A 14533-nucleotide genomic window follows, 5' to 3' on the forward strand; every position below is an offset into this window, starting at 1 on the left:
GGGTCAAGGGATCCGTTTGTCTCGAGGAAGGCGGCAAGCTGTTTGTTGACGGTCTTCTCGATGACTTTGGCAGGAAAAGGGAGGAGCGAGATTGGGCGAAAGTTCTTGAGGTCGGTGGGGTCCGCTGTTGGTTTCTTCAGTAGTGCGCTGAGCTCGGCATGCTTCCAGCTCTCCGGGAAGGTGGCGGTGTTGAAGGAGATGTTGATGATGTCCCGGAGTTGGGGTGCGATGATGGAGTCGGCCTTGTTGTAGACGTGGTGGGGGCAGGGGTCGGTTGGAGATCCGGAGTGGATGGTGTTCATCGTGCGGGCTGTGTCTTCGGTGGTCACCGTGGTCCATGTGCGGAGGGTGGCGGTGGGGGGCGTTGGTTCGACGGTTGGGTGCGTGGATGGTGCGCCGAAGCTGTTGTGGATGTCGGCGATCTTGCGGTGGAAGAACGAGGCGAGAGAGTCGCAGAGGTCTTGTGACGGAGTGATGTCGTTGTTGCCGGTGCTGGGGTTGGAGAACTCCTTGACGATGCTGAAGAGTTCCTTGCTGTCGTGGGTGTTGTCCAGTCGTTCCTTCAGTGATTTCTTCTTGGTGGTGCGGATGAGATGGTGGTGCTTGCGGGTGGCTTGTTTGAGGGTGGTCATGTTGTCTGTGGTCTGGTCGCGGAGCCAGGCTTTCTCGAGGGTGCGGCAGTACTTCTTGGAGTCCCTGAGTTCGTCGGTGAACCAGGTGGCTTTCTTGCTTCTGGGTCTGCTGGGAGGGTTCTTCAGTGGCGCGAGGTCGTCTGCACAGGCGGTCAGCCACTGAGTAAAGTTGCGGGCTGCTTCGTTGGGGTCCGTTGTGCTGGCGGGCGGGTTCTGGCTGAGGGAGGTGGTGAGCTGCTCGGCGGTGATTTTGCTCCAGCTCCTGTGAGGAACCTGTTGCGGGTGGTGGTGGGTCGTTGTTCTTCTGAAGCTGAAGTGGACGCAGCTGTGGTCGGTCCAGTGAAGTCCGGTGGAGTGGCTGAAGGTGATGTGCTTGCTGGATGAGAAGACGGGATCAAGCGTGTGGCTGGCGTAGTGGGTGGGGGTGTTGACCAGTTGCTTGAGTCAGAGGTTTGCGAGATTGCCCAGCAGGGCAGCGGTGTTGCGGTCCTTGATGTTTTCCAGGTGGAAGTTGAGGTCCCCTAGGAGGATGTAGTCAGCGGAGGGGAGGGCGTGTGGGCTGATGAAGTCCGTGATGTCTTCGCTGAATTGTGTGCGTGGTCCGGTGGGTCTGTAGACGAGGGTGCCTCTGAGGGTTGACTTTGGGTCGGTGTGTATCTGGAAGTGTTGGTGCTCGGCGGCGGAGAATGTGTCGTCGGAGTCGGTCGTGATGCGGATGGTGTTCTTGTGTACGATGGCGATGCCTCCTCCAGTCTGGTTGATGCGGTCCCTCCGGGTGATCTTGTATCCGTCCGGGATGGCGATGGCGATGTCGGGCGCTGAGGAGGCATTCATCCAGGTTTCCGTGAGGAAGGCGACGTCTGGTGATGTGGTGTCGAGCAGGTTCCAGAGTTCGACGGTGTGTCTGTGGACGGAGCGGGTGTTGAGCAGGATGCACTTCAGGTGGTTGCTGCGGGTGCTCGGTATGGCGGGTGCGGTGCAGGTCCGGAGGCAGGAGAACTTGCAGGCTTGGCAGGTGAAGCGTCCGTGGGTGCGTTTCAGGGTGGCTCGGTAGCAGGCGGGGGTTCGGCCGGCATTGAGTGCGTTGAGGGTGGCGGCGTCGTAGGTCAGTCGTGTGGGCTGGCGCCGTTGGGGGCCAGGGGTCCTGGCGCTGGGCGCGGTCCTGGCACAGATGGGCGCAGACGGGCTTGCCTTTGGCGCTCCTTCGGCGCACAATCGGCGCACCCGCTGCGCGTCCGCACGGTCGCCATTTAAGGCTAAGTGGGAGGGAGGAGCAGCTGGGAAGCGGGAGCGGGGGGGACACGGAGAGAAAGGGGGCGTGGCCGCGAGATCACGGCAGCGGGAAGCAGGGAGCGGGGCAACCAGGGGAACAGGCAATACGGGATACAATGCACAGAATTACAAAGAAATACAAGTATACAGCAGGGGGAAACAGTGAGGCAGTACCAGCAAGGCGAGCTGGGGAAACAAACACACAGAGCTAGGGAAACAGGCAAAGCAGATCGTGACTGAGCAGCAGCGAGGGGCACACACACAGCTGGGGGGCCGTGCGGCGCGGGGGTGTCCTGAGAACACAAAGGTGCACGAAAGGCAGTATAATCATTCAATGGTGAATCAGCTGAAGTGGAACAGTTTGTGAGGAGACAGGTGCTACGTAGTCATCCCATTCGGAGGCTACGTTCAGCTCATTAGGTACTTCATTCCCTTTCCTTTCATTACAGAAGCGGGAATATTTGCCCGGCTGGTGGTGATGCAGGCCTTGACTGAGGAGCTTTTCCAGTTGCGATCTAGGACATGGAAAAGAAAGAACAGCAGGAGTAGATGGCTGTACAACTGGTGGCTATAGTTGTGAGGATGGTTATTTTGGCGATTTCGTCTTTGAAGGCTCTGTGAACCTTTTGTAATGATCAAAAGCCATCTGGGTGAACCAACATAAAGGCTTGAACAGGAAGGTGATCTTAGCTATTCCTTGGTGGTTCTATATCAAACAGGAACTGACTGACCTGGGGAGACCAGAGCTTTTTTACGACCCAACCTGTACATCCAAGGCTGATATCTCTTAGGATAAGAATGCGTTCACAACCAGGAATAGACTGCACAGAGAGGAATTTGAAGAAGCCACATTTCCCATTGGGGGATATGACAGTTTGCAATTAGCCCCTCATATGGAACCTTATTTGTCCTGGATGGACACCACTTGGGACAAAGACCTGATAACAAGATTTCGGCTGGGCTTAAAAACGTATTAGTTATGTCAATATAAAATGTAAGGCTTTCTTTTACATCATGTATGAAGGGCTTTTTCTGCGAAATCTTAACAATTCTGGAAAAAAATTCTTTAAAACTGCAGGTTCTTTCAAGTGCAATTCCGATGGCTTCGGAATGAATCGGGGATTTGTCTTTAATATGACCTAATGATCTTTAGACTGCATATACAGCCCTTTGATGGTCAAAACTGTAATTTCGCTTACCCTTCTTGCAGTCATTAATGCCCACAGTAATGCCAGTTTCCAGGAAAGATATTTCAGTTTGTCATTGTGCATAGGGGAGAACTGACTCTTTATCAACTGTGAAAGGTCTGTATTTGGGTGCCAAGGATTTGGAGGATGCTTCAACAGGGGATAAGCTTGAAAAGTCCTTTTAAGAACACCCTGTCAATTCTATTTGACAACAAGATGGCTTATTGGAAGATCTCCTGGAACAGTATACAGCCAAATGCACAGATTACAGAGAAAGTCCTGCTCTTGCCAGACATAGATAAGGCAAAACCTATTCTGCTGAAGATGATAAAACATTAATATTATTATCCAGACACCATAAACAGAAATGTTTCCATTTCAACAATTCAGCTTAGTGAAGTGGCATTTGTTTTCCACTGGGTCAATTGAATTATACCAATGTGTTAATTTGTCCCTGTGATGAGTCTTCCCCACATAATTTGCTCCACTTCACTTTTTTTGAAAATATCATAGGGCCCTTTCCCAAACGTTTTTAGTTCCATTAATTAGAGCCTGTGGTATTAGAAAATGTGTGGAGGCCTTGTTGTACCTGCAATCCTTGAATGTCCCTGCCCTTTGCTGTTCCGTTTGTTGCTTTGTAAAATGTGCGCTTACTAGGAGAAAACAAATTTTGATAGCTTACCATTGTGTTTTGCTGGTATGTTGCACATTCTTATTCTGGGTACTTTACTGTGTATTTATATATTTTTAATCAATGATCAACTGGTTTTGTATTTTGTTTTAAGGATGCTTTGTCTTAACTGTATTGTGATTTTATGGCTCTCTTACTGCTGAAATAAAGATCTTGAAAGAAAGATGTGAACAGGATACAAAGGTTATAGTTTTTTGCCCTTACAAGCTATGCATAACACGGTACTGCTCTCTGATTGTACCGTGGGCCAAGCAAGTGCATTTATGAAAGCTCCGATACTGTGTCAGGTACCAGTATGCAAACGGCCATCCAACCTGATAAGTTATGTCTGTCGAAGATCACAGACAATATAAAGGCTGAGTGATAGTTTCTGGCAAGCGTGACTGATTACTTCACTGTCATTGCTTGGTACTATGCCCAGTTGTGGAGCACCTCTTGCTGGTGATATAATTAAACATCACTTACAGGTGGAAGCACTCACATTTTCACTGTCTTGCAGGCAGTTACAAAGAGACTCAGTTCAAATAGCATAGATGTGTACTGAATAAATGGGTTCCCAGCATGAGACAGAAGTTTAGAGGGCCAACTGCTGCAAATTATCAGTGACAACCCACATGGATTACTACCTGAACATTGTAGAAGATGCTACACACTCTGAAATAAGAAAAAGAGAGAAAAGTTGAAGAAAAACACAAAGCTGGGACCTCGTGCAGAAGTCGCAAATGCAGAGAAGGTTAAGATCTACACTGCATACATTAAGAAATGGAACTGGGGATAGTGTAAATCCATTTGGGGTTTGAGGATGTGATTGTGTGTGATGTAAGCCCAAGTGTGTGGTACCAGGTGCACAAATCTCTACTGAACAGCAATAAAAGCCGGCCTGCAGTAGGTTTATAAGGTAAGCACATTTTAAGAATGAGTGGGCTAGGACATAGGAATGACATTAGAAAAACTATATATATATATTACATATATATTACTCTTTCTTGCAGATAATTTCTTTGAATAACAGCTGAAAGCAAAACTTGAAAATGAATCTATGTGGTCTTTAAAGATAACTAAAAATATGCAAAAACCTAACAATAGTATCATCCTTTCAAGATAACATTTATTTATTTGCTTTTATTTCATAAAAAAGTACTTTACCTTTTAAAGACAGAACACGCATGGCTGTTACCTGTAACAGTGGTCTGCTACATTGACTTTTGAAAGATTCATCAGCAAAGCATGGGCTTTGCTATACTTGCTTGCCAAAGAAAGCTCAATGTCTTGGAAATGTATCTGAGTTGCAATCACGCAAACTGAAGTTACAGGACAATACCTTACTAATTCTGGCCAAATTCAAGTACAATCCTCTAGATTTCGTGAGCAGAAACAAGAAATGCTACTTGAGTAATAAGAAAACTTTACAATAATGAATTTCAGACCACATTAAAAAGACATGAAACAGTCCTAGATTGTCTCTTTCTCTGTATTTATACTTAAGGTTACACTCACTGCAGATCACTTTAGTGTTAAAAACTGATGCATTTCAAGAGCAAGAAAATACAACATATAAAGAGAAAAATACATTTATAGATATATTTCTAATTAATATTTAGGTTGACTCCATTTTTAGAAAAGGACAATATAATTTCTTCATGGTTCCAAACCATATCAATACTGCTCTTTAATTTTATTTTACTTAAACGACAATACAGTAACTTTTCTTGGTCATGATTGTTGTTGCAATGTGCTACTTACAATAAAGTGAAGGCAATACAAGAGCAACAAGGCAAGGACAGCCTCTCTATTATACGCCACTCCCTCTCCGGTCCAGTTTTCACTAACAATAAGAATCGACAATAAATCACTCTTATGTACAATTTCTTACAACAAACGTCAATATCCTCTGGGTTTTTTTCACCTTTGGCAAGATTACTTACAGCTCATACAATACAACTTGTAATACTCTGTACTATTTAAAATATTCTAAATGCATAAAAATAAAGATTTTGGCTTAATTTTTAAAATTTATATATTTACATATAATATTTTTTCGCAGTCATAATGGAAGCTCAACATTCTCAGAAATGCAGCATTGCTGAGCAGTTCAGGACTTCCACTGGTGTGTCCAGGATTATTTTGCAAGTGTCTCTGGAAGCAAAGGCAGGCGGCATTCATGACTTCAAAGTTCCTCTTTTTACATTGTCTCTCATGTGATTTAGATTCCCTTGTTAAACAGGCACACAGGTTCGTGAGACACTTGTTCGTCACTACACCAAGAGTAGGAATTTTTGCTTGCAAATTTTTTAATTAATCCTGTAGGAATGGCAGTGTGACATGCTCATTTAGAGATTCAAATGTTTTTTTAGTTTGAATGAAATGGGCTGATTACCACACAAGAAACTTTAATCCCCAATAAAATCAGCAAAAGGCATAGGATAAATTAAAGTTCAATCTCAAATGTTTTTTGTAGGTCACTGGAGAAGGGATTTGTTGGAGAAGGATTAGTGCGTTGCTTTGACTTGCTTTCTAGAGCAACCCACTGGGCTTCAAATGGATCAACCTTCTGAGCAGGAGTAGAACCCTGGAACTTGTCCCCAACAGCCCATTTACTGGTATCTACACCATTAAATGCAGCTGAACCATTGGGGTGCTGAACAGCAGGTTTAAAGAAAGGACTAGCATTATTACTGCTGCTAGGTTCATAGCGTGGGAATGTCTGCTGTTTGACCAGCCCTGGAGAGTGATGGGGATGGGACACCTGTGAATGGCTTGCTGAACCAAATACATTGGCCACCATCTGCGAAGGAGTAATTCCAACAACGGGAACACTTGCGGCTGGATAGGTCATTCCATTTATTACTGTATATGGTTGCTGAACAAAGGCAGGTGGCATTGCTTGCACCACTGTGACAGGCATGGGCACTGTTTGTGAAGTGATATATGTGTTCACTGGATACGGATGCACTGGCTGTGGGGCAGCAGGCGAGGGATGGGGTAAGGGCTGTGGTGCCAAGAATGGTACAGGTGACTGTTGAGCCCTCACCGTTTTTGCTACCTCATCCAGCCAACGGTCCGCTTCTGAGGGAGTACGCTTGTGATTTGAATTGGGAACAGATGTAACTGTGCTAGAGGCAGTGCCCCAGTCAGTACCTGAAAGCAAAAAAAACAAAAACACGTAGTAACTATTAAATCATTGAGTACTTTAATGAGAGCTTTAAACCTTATCAACATCTGTTAATGTACAATCAAATTAACATTTGAGTTTGCAAGAAAGTACCAAGGTTTAATACATTAGCTTTCCTTTTACTGCCCCTCACATTCTGCCCATTCAATTGAATAGAATGAATAAAACAAAGGCAAAACCTAAATTTTCTCTCCTGAATGTTCCTCTTTACAATTTAAAAATGCTTCATATTATTCATCTAAATTCTATTTTTTCAGTAGATAATATGATTCTAAAAATCTATCACACTGTAGATCACAAATAAATTTGATGCACATAGAAACTCAGAAGTTCGCGTTAGATTAGGATCGGCAGGCCAGGGTGGTCAGTTTACTTGCCCCATTTAGCCTTCAGCTTTCCATTTTGTGTTCCAGTAATATTGTGTTCCAGTAATATTGCATTCCTGTGGGGCTAATGGTTATTTATTTTCTGTGCCCCTAGCTCTTCGACTGAGAGCACGGTTTCTCAAATTGTTTGTTACTGTTACCCTTTTTAGGTCTCGCTGAGCCAACACACATCCGTTGCTCTGCGAGAATTAAGTAAGGGGCTTTCAAAAGTGCTCCCAAAGGCTGCAGGAGGATGAGGTACAGTGCATGTGCGCCGGGCGCGTGCACCATTTGTCAGCCTGCAGCCTTTGGGAGCACTTTCGCGGCCGCTTTGATGTTCTCAGTGAGCCGCGCGGCCACTGAGAACTTCAAAGCGGCCGCAAAAGTGCTCACCATTTGCCACCCCCTCCCTTATCCCACTTCCTGCTTGTTCGTGTGTGTCCTCTCTCTGGTTTGCCTTGCCAGATTTTCCGCTGTAATTTCTTTGCATTTAGCCCGACAAAGCTTACGTTTGAAATTGAGTTTTTAATGTAGCTTATAAAACAGTACAGTACCTCTTTTGTTACAGAGTATCTGCAACAATAGGATTAAGACATTCGTTAAATGTGGTTCTTGTTGCAAGAGTGATATAGGTACAACAGTGACAGTCTAGCTTTTCAGTAAAGCACGATCAGAAATCCTTTATAGGCAAGGAAGAATCAGACATATGTTTAAGTGCTTAAGATATCTAAAATGTTGCAGAAATGTTAATAGTATGTTGCTTTTTAGAGTTACCTTTTAAGTACTAATTCTGTGTCACCTCGTGTGATGTGCAGAAATTCTGCACACTCGTGCCCCCATGCCAATGTGTCTGAATTGGTGCCCCCTGTTCCCCGCATACTAATGGCAGATTGTGAGCTGTACAGATTCCACATACAGTTCATTTTAACATGTGATGCGATGTTACTGAGGCTGTTTTGCAGCACAGGTAAACCGAAGATTATTAATTGAGAGGACACCTAAAAATGATCATTTAAAGATTCAGACCATTCACGAAAGTGGGTGGGATCATAGCACGTGGAGCGTTCTACATCTCTGTGTATATTTCAAGTTCATAAGTCTTTATTTCGAATAAAATTCATAAAAGACCACAGAATAAAAACATTTACGAAATATCGACATTTTTACATATTTCAAGGAACCCCAACTATAAAACAAGAAAATGCCCAAGGGCAGCATACAAAATTTAAAACAAGTTAAAAAACAAGTTGATGCAGGGTTACACGTTCTTTACACGTATCAGCCACATCCACCCCAGAAATTTAGCAACACAAATCACAGATTTTTCATTGCGCATGTCGCGTAATTTCAACAGGGCAGTGCGATTCTCCACACAATTTAAAGTTTTACAAATTGGTTGTAGCCATTTTAGTCGCGGCAATCGATATGCTGGGCAAGCAAAAAATATGTGGCCAATACTCTCAACCTGATCAGGGCAAAAGGGACACTTGGAAGTAGAAGACTTTGTCCATTTTGCAGTAAAGGAATTGATCGGCAACGTTCCCACCCGAAACTGGAAATACAGCTTGCGGTCAAGGGCTTTGCATATCAAATCCCAGAAAGGCTCAAGGGATGGTGTGATCTGTGTATATTTAAAAATTACATCACAGAAACAACAATGGCCTAAGCTTGATAAACCTTACCACTTCTTCCCATGCTTAGTGCTAAGCAACCAACCTTCTAGCCATCCAAAAGATGGAACTCAGTTTGGTTATGCTGGCATTGCCTTGATTCGTCTTCTTGCTTAAAACCTTGTTTAAAGGGGATCTCAAACGTGCTACCCAGTCTTTGCTTGCTGGCTACAAGCATGAGTGCGTGTGCACGCGCGGCCATCTGCTTTTCCTGCATCCATTGTTGTCATGCACCTCTCACATCTGCCCCTCCCTCTACCCCACCAGAGAGCAGCCTCAGGCTCAAATTACATCGCACGCTGTGCTTGTACCCAGCAGAAAATTACTTGTGCTTTTATTAGCTGTTTTGGTGCTGTAGTTTTAAAGCATATAAGCAAAATAAAGATGAATCACTGAGTGGCTCTGCACAATGGCGCTGTGTTAAATTTTAACCATGCCTCTTTTCAGCGCATAAAGTATTGATCAACTAAAACAGGTTATCGACACTACAAGGATAAAAGGCTGGGTAGTCCATACATGTTGTAAAACTTGATTGTAAACTAAGTTTGGTACCAAACTGATCTCAAGCAGAACGAGCGTTGGCTTCTTTCCTGAAGCAGATTGAAACTGAGCGACAGCAGCTTAGATGTTTATAAAATAGAAAAGTATACTGTATCCATATTAAAGGGAAATATGTAATATGTTACAGTCCAAACAGGACACAAGTACTGTCTAATTACATACACATCCAAATGTATTTGTCACTATACCCACATTTCGTAAGGCTACCTTCAAAATCTCAATATCTGCACCCTGGCAAACCCTGGCCATACAGCTTGCGGGCTGCAGGAGAAGGCTTATGGACCGCTGTCACTTGGGACGGTTGCTGAAAAGACATACGGTCATTTGGGTGCCTTTGCAAGCAAATGAGTCACTGGCAAACCAGCATGTTCAACAATACATCGACTGGGCACACCCAACCACACCAAACCACCCACACACACAACCACAACCACACATACAACCACACACCACCCACACAACACCAACCACACAACCACACCCACAACCACACAAAACCACAACCACACACACACAACCACACAACCACACACACACACACACACAACCACACACACACAACCACACACACACAACCACACAACCACACACACACACAACCACACACACACACACACACACACACCACACACAACCACACACACACACACACACACACAACCACACACAACCACCAACCACACACACACACACACACACACACCACAACCACACACCACAACCACACACCACAAACCACAACCACACACAAGCACACAGTCAGTGCACACTTTCACCAGGCACAGACACCACAAGCTGTCAGGGCATGCTTTCACCAGGCAAACACCACCAGCCGTCAGTGCACGCTTTCACCAGGCACACACACATCACCAGCCGTCAGTGCACGCTTCCGCCAGGCGCGCACACACCACGAGCCGGCAGTGCACACTTCCACCAGGCACACACACCACCAGCCATCAGTGCACACATCAATTGTTAACGCATCCACAATTAACTATTGTAGCAATCGCAGTACGGTGCACTTTACTTTTAAACATATTCATCTAGAACGCAGCATGCCACCATTGCTACAAAAATAAATACACATTTTTATGGCCTACAATTAATAGACTTTTGTTACAATTGGTGTTGCAATATTTAGCAATGCCAATAGCTCAAACTTAATTAATGCGAGACCTATTGCATTGCAAATGCTTGTTTTACCTTAGACACCAAACTTGGGCACCGCATTCAGTTTTTACTTTACTCAATGCGCTACTAACTGATCCAATCGGGTTCCACCCCGATCAACTACTCTAGTACATCTGTCCTGATCTAAACTCACCTGTGCTACAAAAAAGCTGGATTCATTTTATGTATTTTTGGGCGATTTCTCCATGCTTATTGCAGCTGAACAGCCCCTTCTGGCATCAATCATAACCAACACAGCTGTCCACCACATCACCATGAGCTATATTGTAAACCTTATCTTCAATGTGGGAGCATGTGATTTGTACACAAAAGGCTTTCCAGAAAGGAAAGCATCTCTTAGTCTTTTTCTGGCTACGCTCCTGAAGAACAATTTTCTTACCTTCCCTTATAACCTTTCAGGTAGATAGTATATATAACAGCAGACTGTTAATCTTTTGAGGTTCCCCAGGCGCCAGACCAGATCTGCATATTTCCCAGCACTTGCTGCAGTGCACCGACAGGTGGCACCATTGGGCTCCATGGTGGCATCACAATGCCTTTAAAAGCGCATCATCATACCAGCTTTCTTATCAAACTCTGATGCAACCTCAGAGGTTGATCAGCAGTAGAGGACTGCACACCTAACTTGGACCCTGTCCACTCCACTGAATGGGGAGGAGGAAGGCCTGTGAGGACTAAGAGTATCCACCAGAACGAGGGTGGCCTTTCCTCCGTTATAAAGTACATTCAGATAAGATTTCTTGAGATGAGAAAAAGCAGCCGCTTACTGATGTGCCCTATACTTAAAAAAAAAAAAAAATTCTAAATAACTTCCTAGTGACAAAACGATTGCTGGTAAATCTCCAATATATAATTGTAGATGCTCTAAATAGCATCTAAATATTTGCTGGCATTTTTGGGCATCACTAAAAACTAGTTGTGTTGCACATGAATCCTATTCCTTTGTTTGGGACTCTTGTACAGTGTCACACAGTAAGGCCAGATTTTCTCCAGAAAGGCTACCATTAGGTCTTATCTGTTATAGTGATCTGTGCACATTAATAACCGGTCAGTTTTTCATACAGAGACTTCATCATTACATGGTTCTACAGATCATAGGTGTCATCGGTAGCAGCTGATACAAGTGAACTTCCAGGTTCTTTACCCTTGGGTTAGTTAATTTGAAGATACTTGAAACAGTAGCTAACAGAAGAAGGGAATTGCTCTTTATTATATAGTGCTAAATCTCTAAGAGGTACTCATACATTCACCATTTGCAAACGCTGCCTTCCTCCAGATGATCCAAAAGCTAGGAGTCATCAACCTTTCATTGGTAACCTAGAAGTAAATACTTAACGACCCTGTTAATGGAAGCATGTACCCATTAAAGAGGAGTTAAACATTCCAATGTGTCCCGTGTCTTGCCCATGGATAATCACTGTGTACCAACATGGCGTTTCTCATTGGTGGAAGGTGACAGCTTTGTTTAATATACCAAGGAATAGTAAGGCTGAGACTCTCGAAGCAGTGGCATTACACAAATGGTAGAGATCTTCTGCGGAATGTGATGAGGGCCCCCCAGAGTCTCCCATATATCACAAATACTCAATGGCCTTGGACTGCATGGGGGCCCATGGATCGTTTGGGTCCCCCTCTGTTCCCCGTGGGCTGACGGGGTGTTACGCGCCTGTCGAGAAGCTGTGTCATGGATATCGCTAATAACAGCCACTTCTCTATAATATCCCTAAACTTGCTAATCACTTCTGGGTCAAGTTTCAAATATCTGTCCAGTATTTTCACACCGAGGGGCTGCACCAAAATAATATCCAGAATAGCTTCAATCAATCAATCAGGGGCTTATAAAGCGCACTACTCACTCGCGAGGGTCTCAAGGCGCTGGGGGTGGGGAGCTCCAGATCAGTCCAAGAGCCAGGTCTTGAGGTCCTTCCTGAAGGTGCGGAGGGTTGGAGAGCGACTGATGTTCACGGGGAGCTCGTTCCAGGTCTTGGCTGCGATGTAGGAGAAGGTTCTCTCGCCTGTTCTACTTCTGTGGATGCAGGGGGACCTCTGCCAGGGCGAGGTCGGGGGAGCGGAGGTTCCTCTTGGGTATGTGGAAGGATAGTCTCTCGTTGAGGTATTTGGGGCCGATGTTGATGGATTTGTAGGCGTGGGTGAGGTGTTTGAAGGGGACCCTCTTCTCAACACTGTGCCAGTGGAGGTCTTGTAGGTGTTGGGTCATGTGTTCGTGGCGTGGAGTCCCGAGGACGAGTCCGGAGGCGGCATTTTGGATGGTTTGGAGTCTGTGTAGGAGAGATCTGTTGATTCCAGCATATAGGGCATTACCGTAGTCCAGTCTGCTGGTTATGAGCACATGGGTGACGGTCTTCCTGCAGTCCGGGAGGGGGTCCATTTGAAGGTCTTGCGGAGGATGCGCAGGCAGTAGAAGCTAGTGGAAGCGACGGCGTTGACCTGGCGGTTCATGGCGAGGGAAGAGTCGAGGATGATGCCGAGGTTGCGTGCGTGGTCTGTAGGAGTGGGTGGGGTCCTGAGGGCGGAGGGTCACCAGGTGTTGTCCCAGGCGGAGGTGCAGGGTCAGAGGATGAGGACCTCGGTTTTCACTGAATTGAGCTTAGGGCAGCTGTTGTTCATCCAGATTGCCACATTCCTCATTCTCTCCTGGAAGCAGAGTCTGGTGTCTTCGGGATTCTTTGTGAGTGAGAGGATGAGCTGGGTGTCGTCTGCGTAAGATACGATGCTGAGCCCATGCTGTCGGACTATGGCGGTGAGGGGGGCCATGTAGATGTTGAAGAGCGTAGGGCTTAGTGATGAGCCTTGGGGCACTCCGCAGTTGATGTTGGTGGGATCGGAGTCCAAAACAGCTTTCATCTAGTTGTGGTAGACTTCTCCTTGGAAAGGCTTTATACACTAAGTGTCCTATGAAATATTGCCTCTTTCCATGGTTCAGGAGAGCAAGCCCTTTTCTTTTTCCTAGTGCAGCAGAAAACAAAATGGACAACTGAAGTTTGGGACAAAACTGAAAAGGGACAAGCCTGGGAGATGATAATTGAATCTTTTGGTGTTTCACATTGATCCAGAATATTCAGTTTACCCAGGGCTTCAACCTCATCTTTTAACTGTGAAGGGGAGTTACGACAGGATGCTGCAAACTCATTTACACTTAGGTACGTTTTTTAGAGTAATTACGTTTCCTAACATGATTGATCTGTCTCTGCTCCTAGACCATTGCCCTTGTGACGATATCTCCTCTCAGTCTACCATACATGTCTTGTTCTTCTGCAAATTGTATTACTTCTTGCGCAGAAAATGGATCTTTCCAATATTGAAGTAGTTGGGTCTTAGACAATGTCGGCTTTACAAATTTTAGATCAAGAAATCTTCTTTGAATGTCTAGCAAAATACCTGAAGGGTGTGATTAGAAGTCGAAAATCAATGTAAACCCCTAAGTTTTTATTCGCTACATGGATGTCACTATTCTTACGTATGTATGGTTTTTATTAAGTAAATATAACCTTGATGTGATGAATTTTTTTAACCCATGAATGTGCTTTCTTAAACTTGACAATGGATTTGAAAATACATGTTTTTTTATTCTTTTATGTATCATGCTTTTATGATTTAAGTTTTTTAATCGAATAAAGCTTGTTCTGATCTGAGTAACGATCCTCTCCACGGCTTTCACTTAGACAAAGAAAATCTGCCTTGGAAGGAGAGTCACCAGTTCACCCAATACTATTAGGAAAAAATCAATACATGAGGAAATGAGCTTGGAGTGCTGCAGATTTACATGATGTA

The 14533-nt window shown here is 44.9% G+C and overlaps 1 protein-coding gene across 8 annotated transcripts in view; it reads right to left on the minus strand.

Moving 5' to 3' along the window:
* Positions 1-5235: 5235 nt before the first annotated feature.
* NUMB (NUMB endocytic adaptor protein) overlaps positions 5236-14533 on the minus strand; it is a 336147-nt gene continuing 326849 nt past the window's right edge. For 6 of the 8 annotated variants that reach the window (XM_078659507.1, XM_078659504.1, XM_078659509.1 and 3 more), the window contains one exon: positions 5236-6920. In XM_078659507.1, coding sequence (XP_078515633.1) covers positions 6211-6920 — 710 coding nt within the window. In that variant the 3' untranslated portion in view covers positions 5236-6210. The remainder of the gene's footprint in view (positions 6921-14533) is intronic. The other 2 variants (XM_078659511.1, XM_078659510.1) reach the window with 1 other exon arrangement.

This window comes from Lissotriton helveticus, chromosome 9, assembly GCF_964261635.1.
Source record: "Lissotriton helveticus chromosome 9, aLisHel1.1, whole genome shotgun sequence".
NCBI lineage: Eukaryota > Metazoa > Chordata > Amphibia > Caudata > Salamandridae > Lissotriton > Lissotriton helveticus.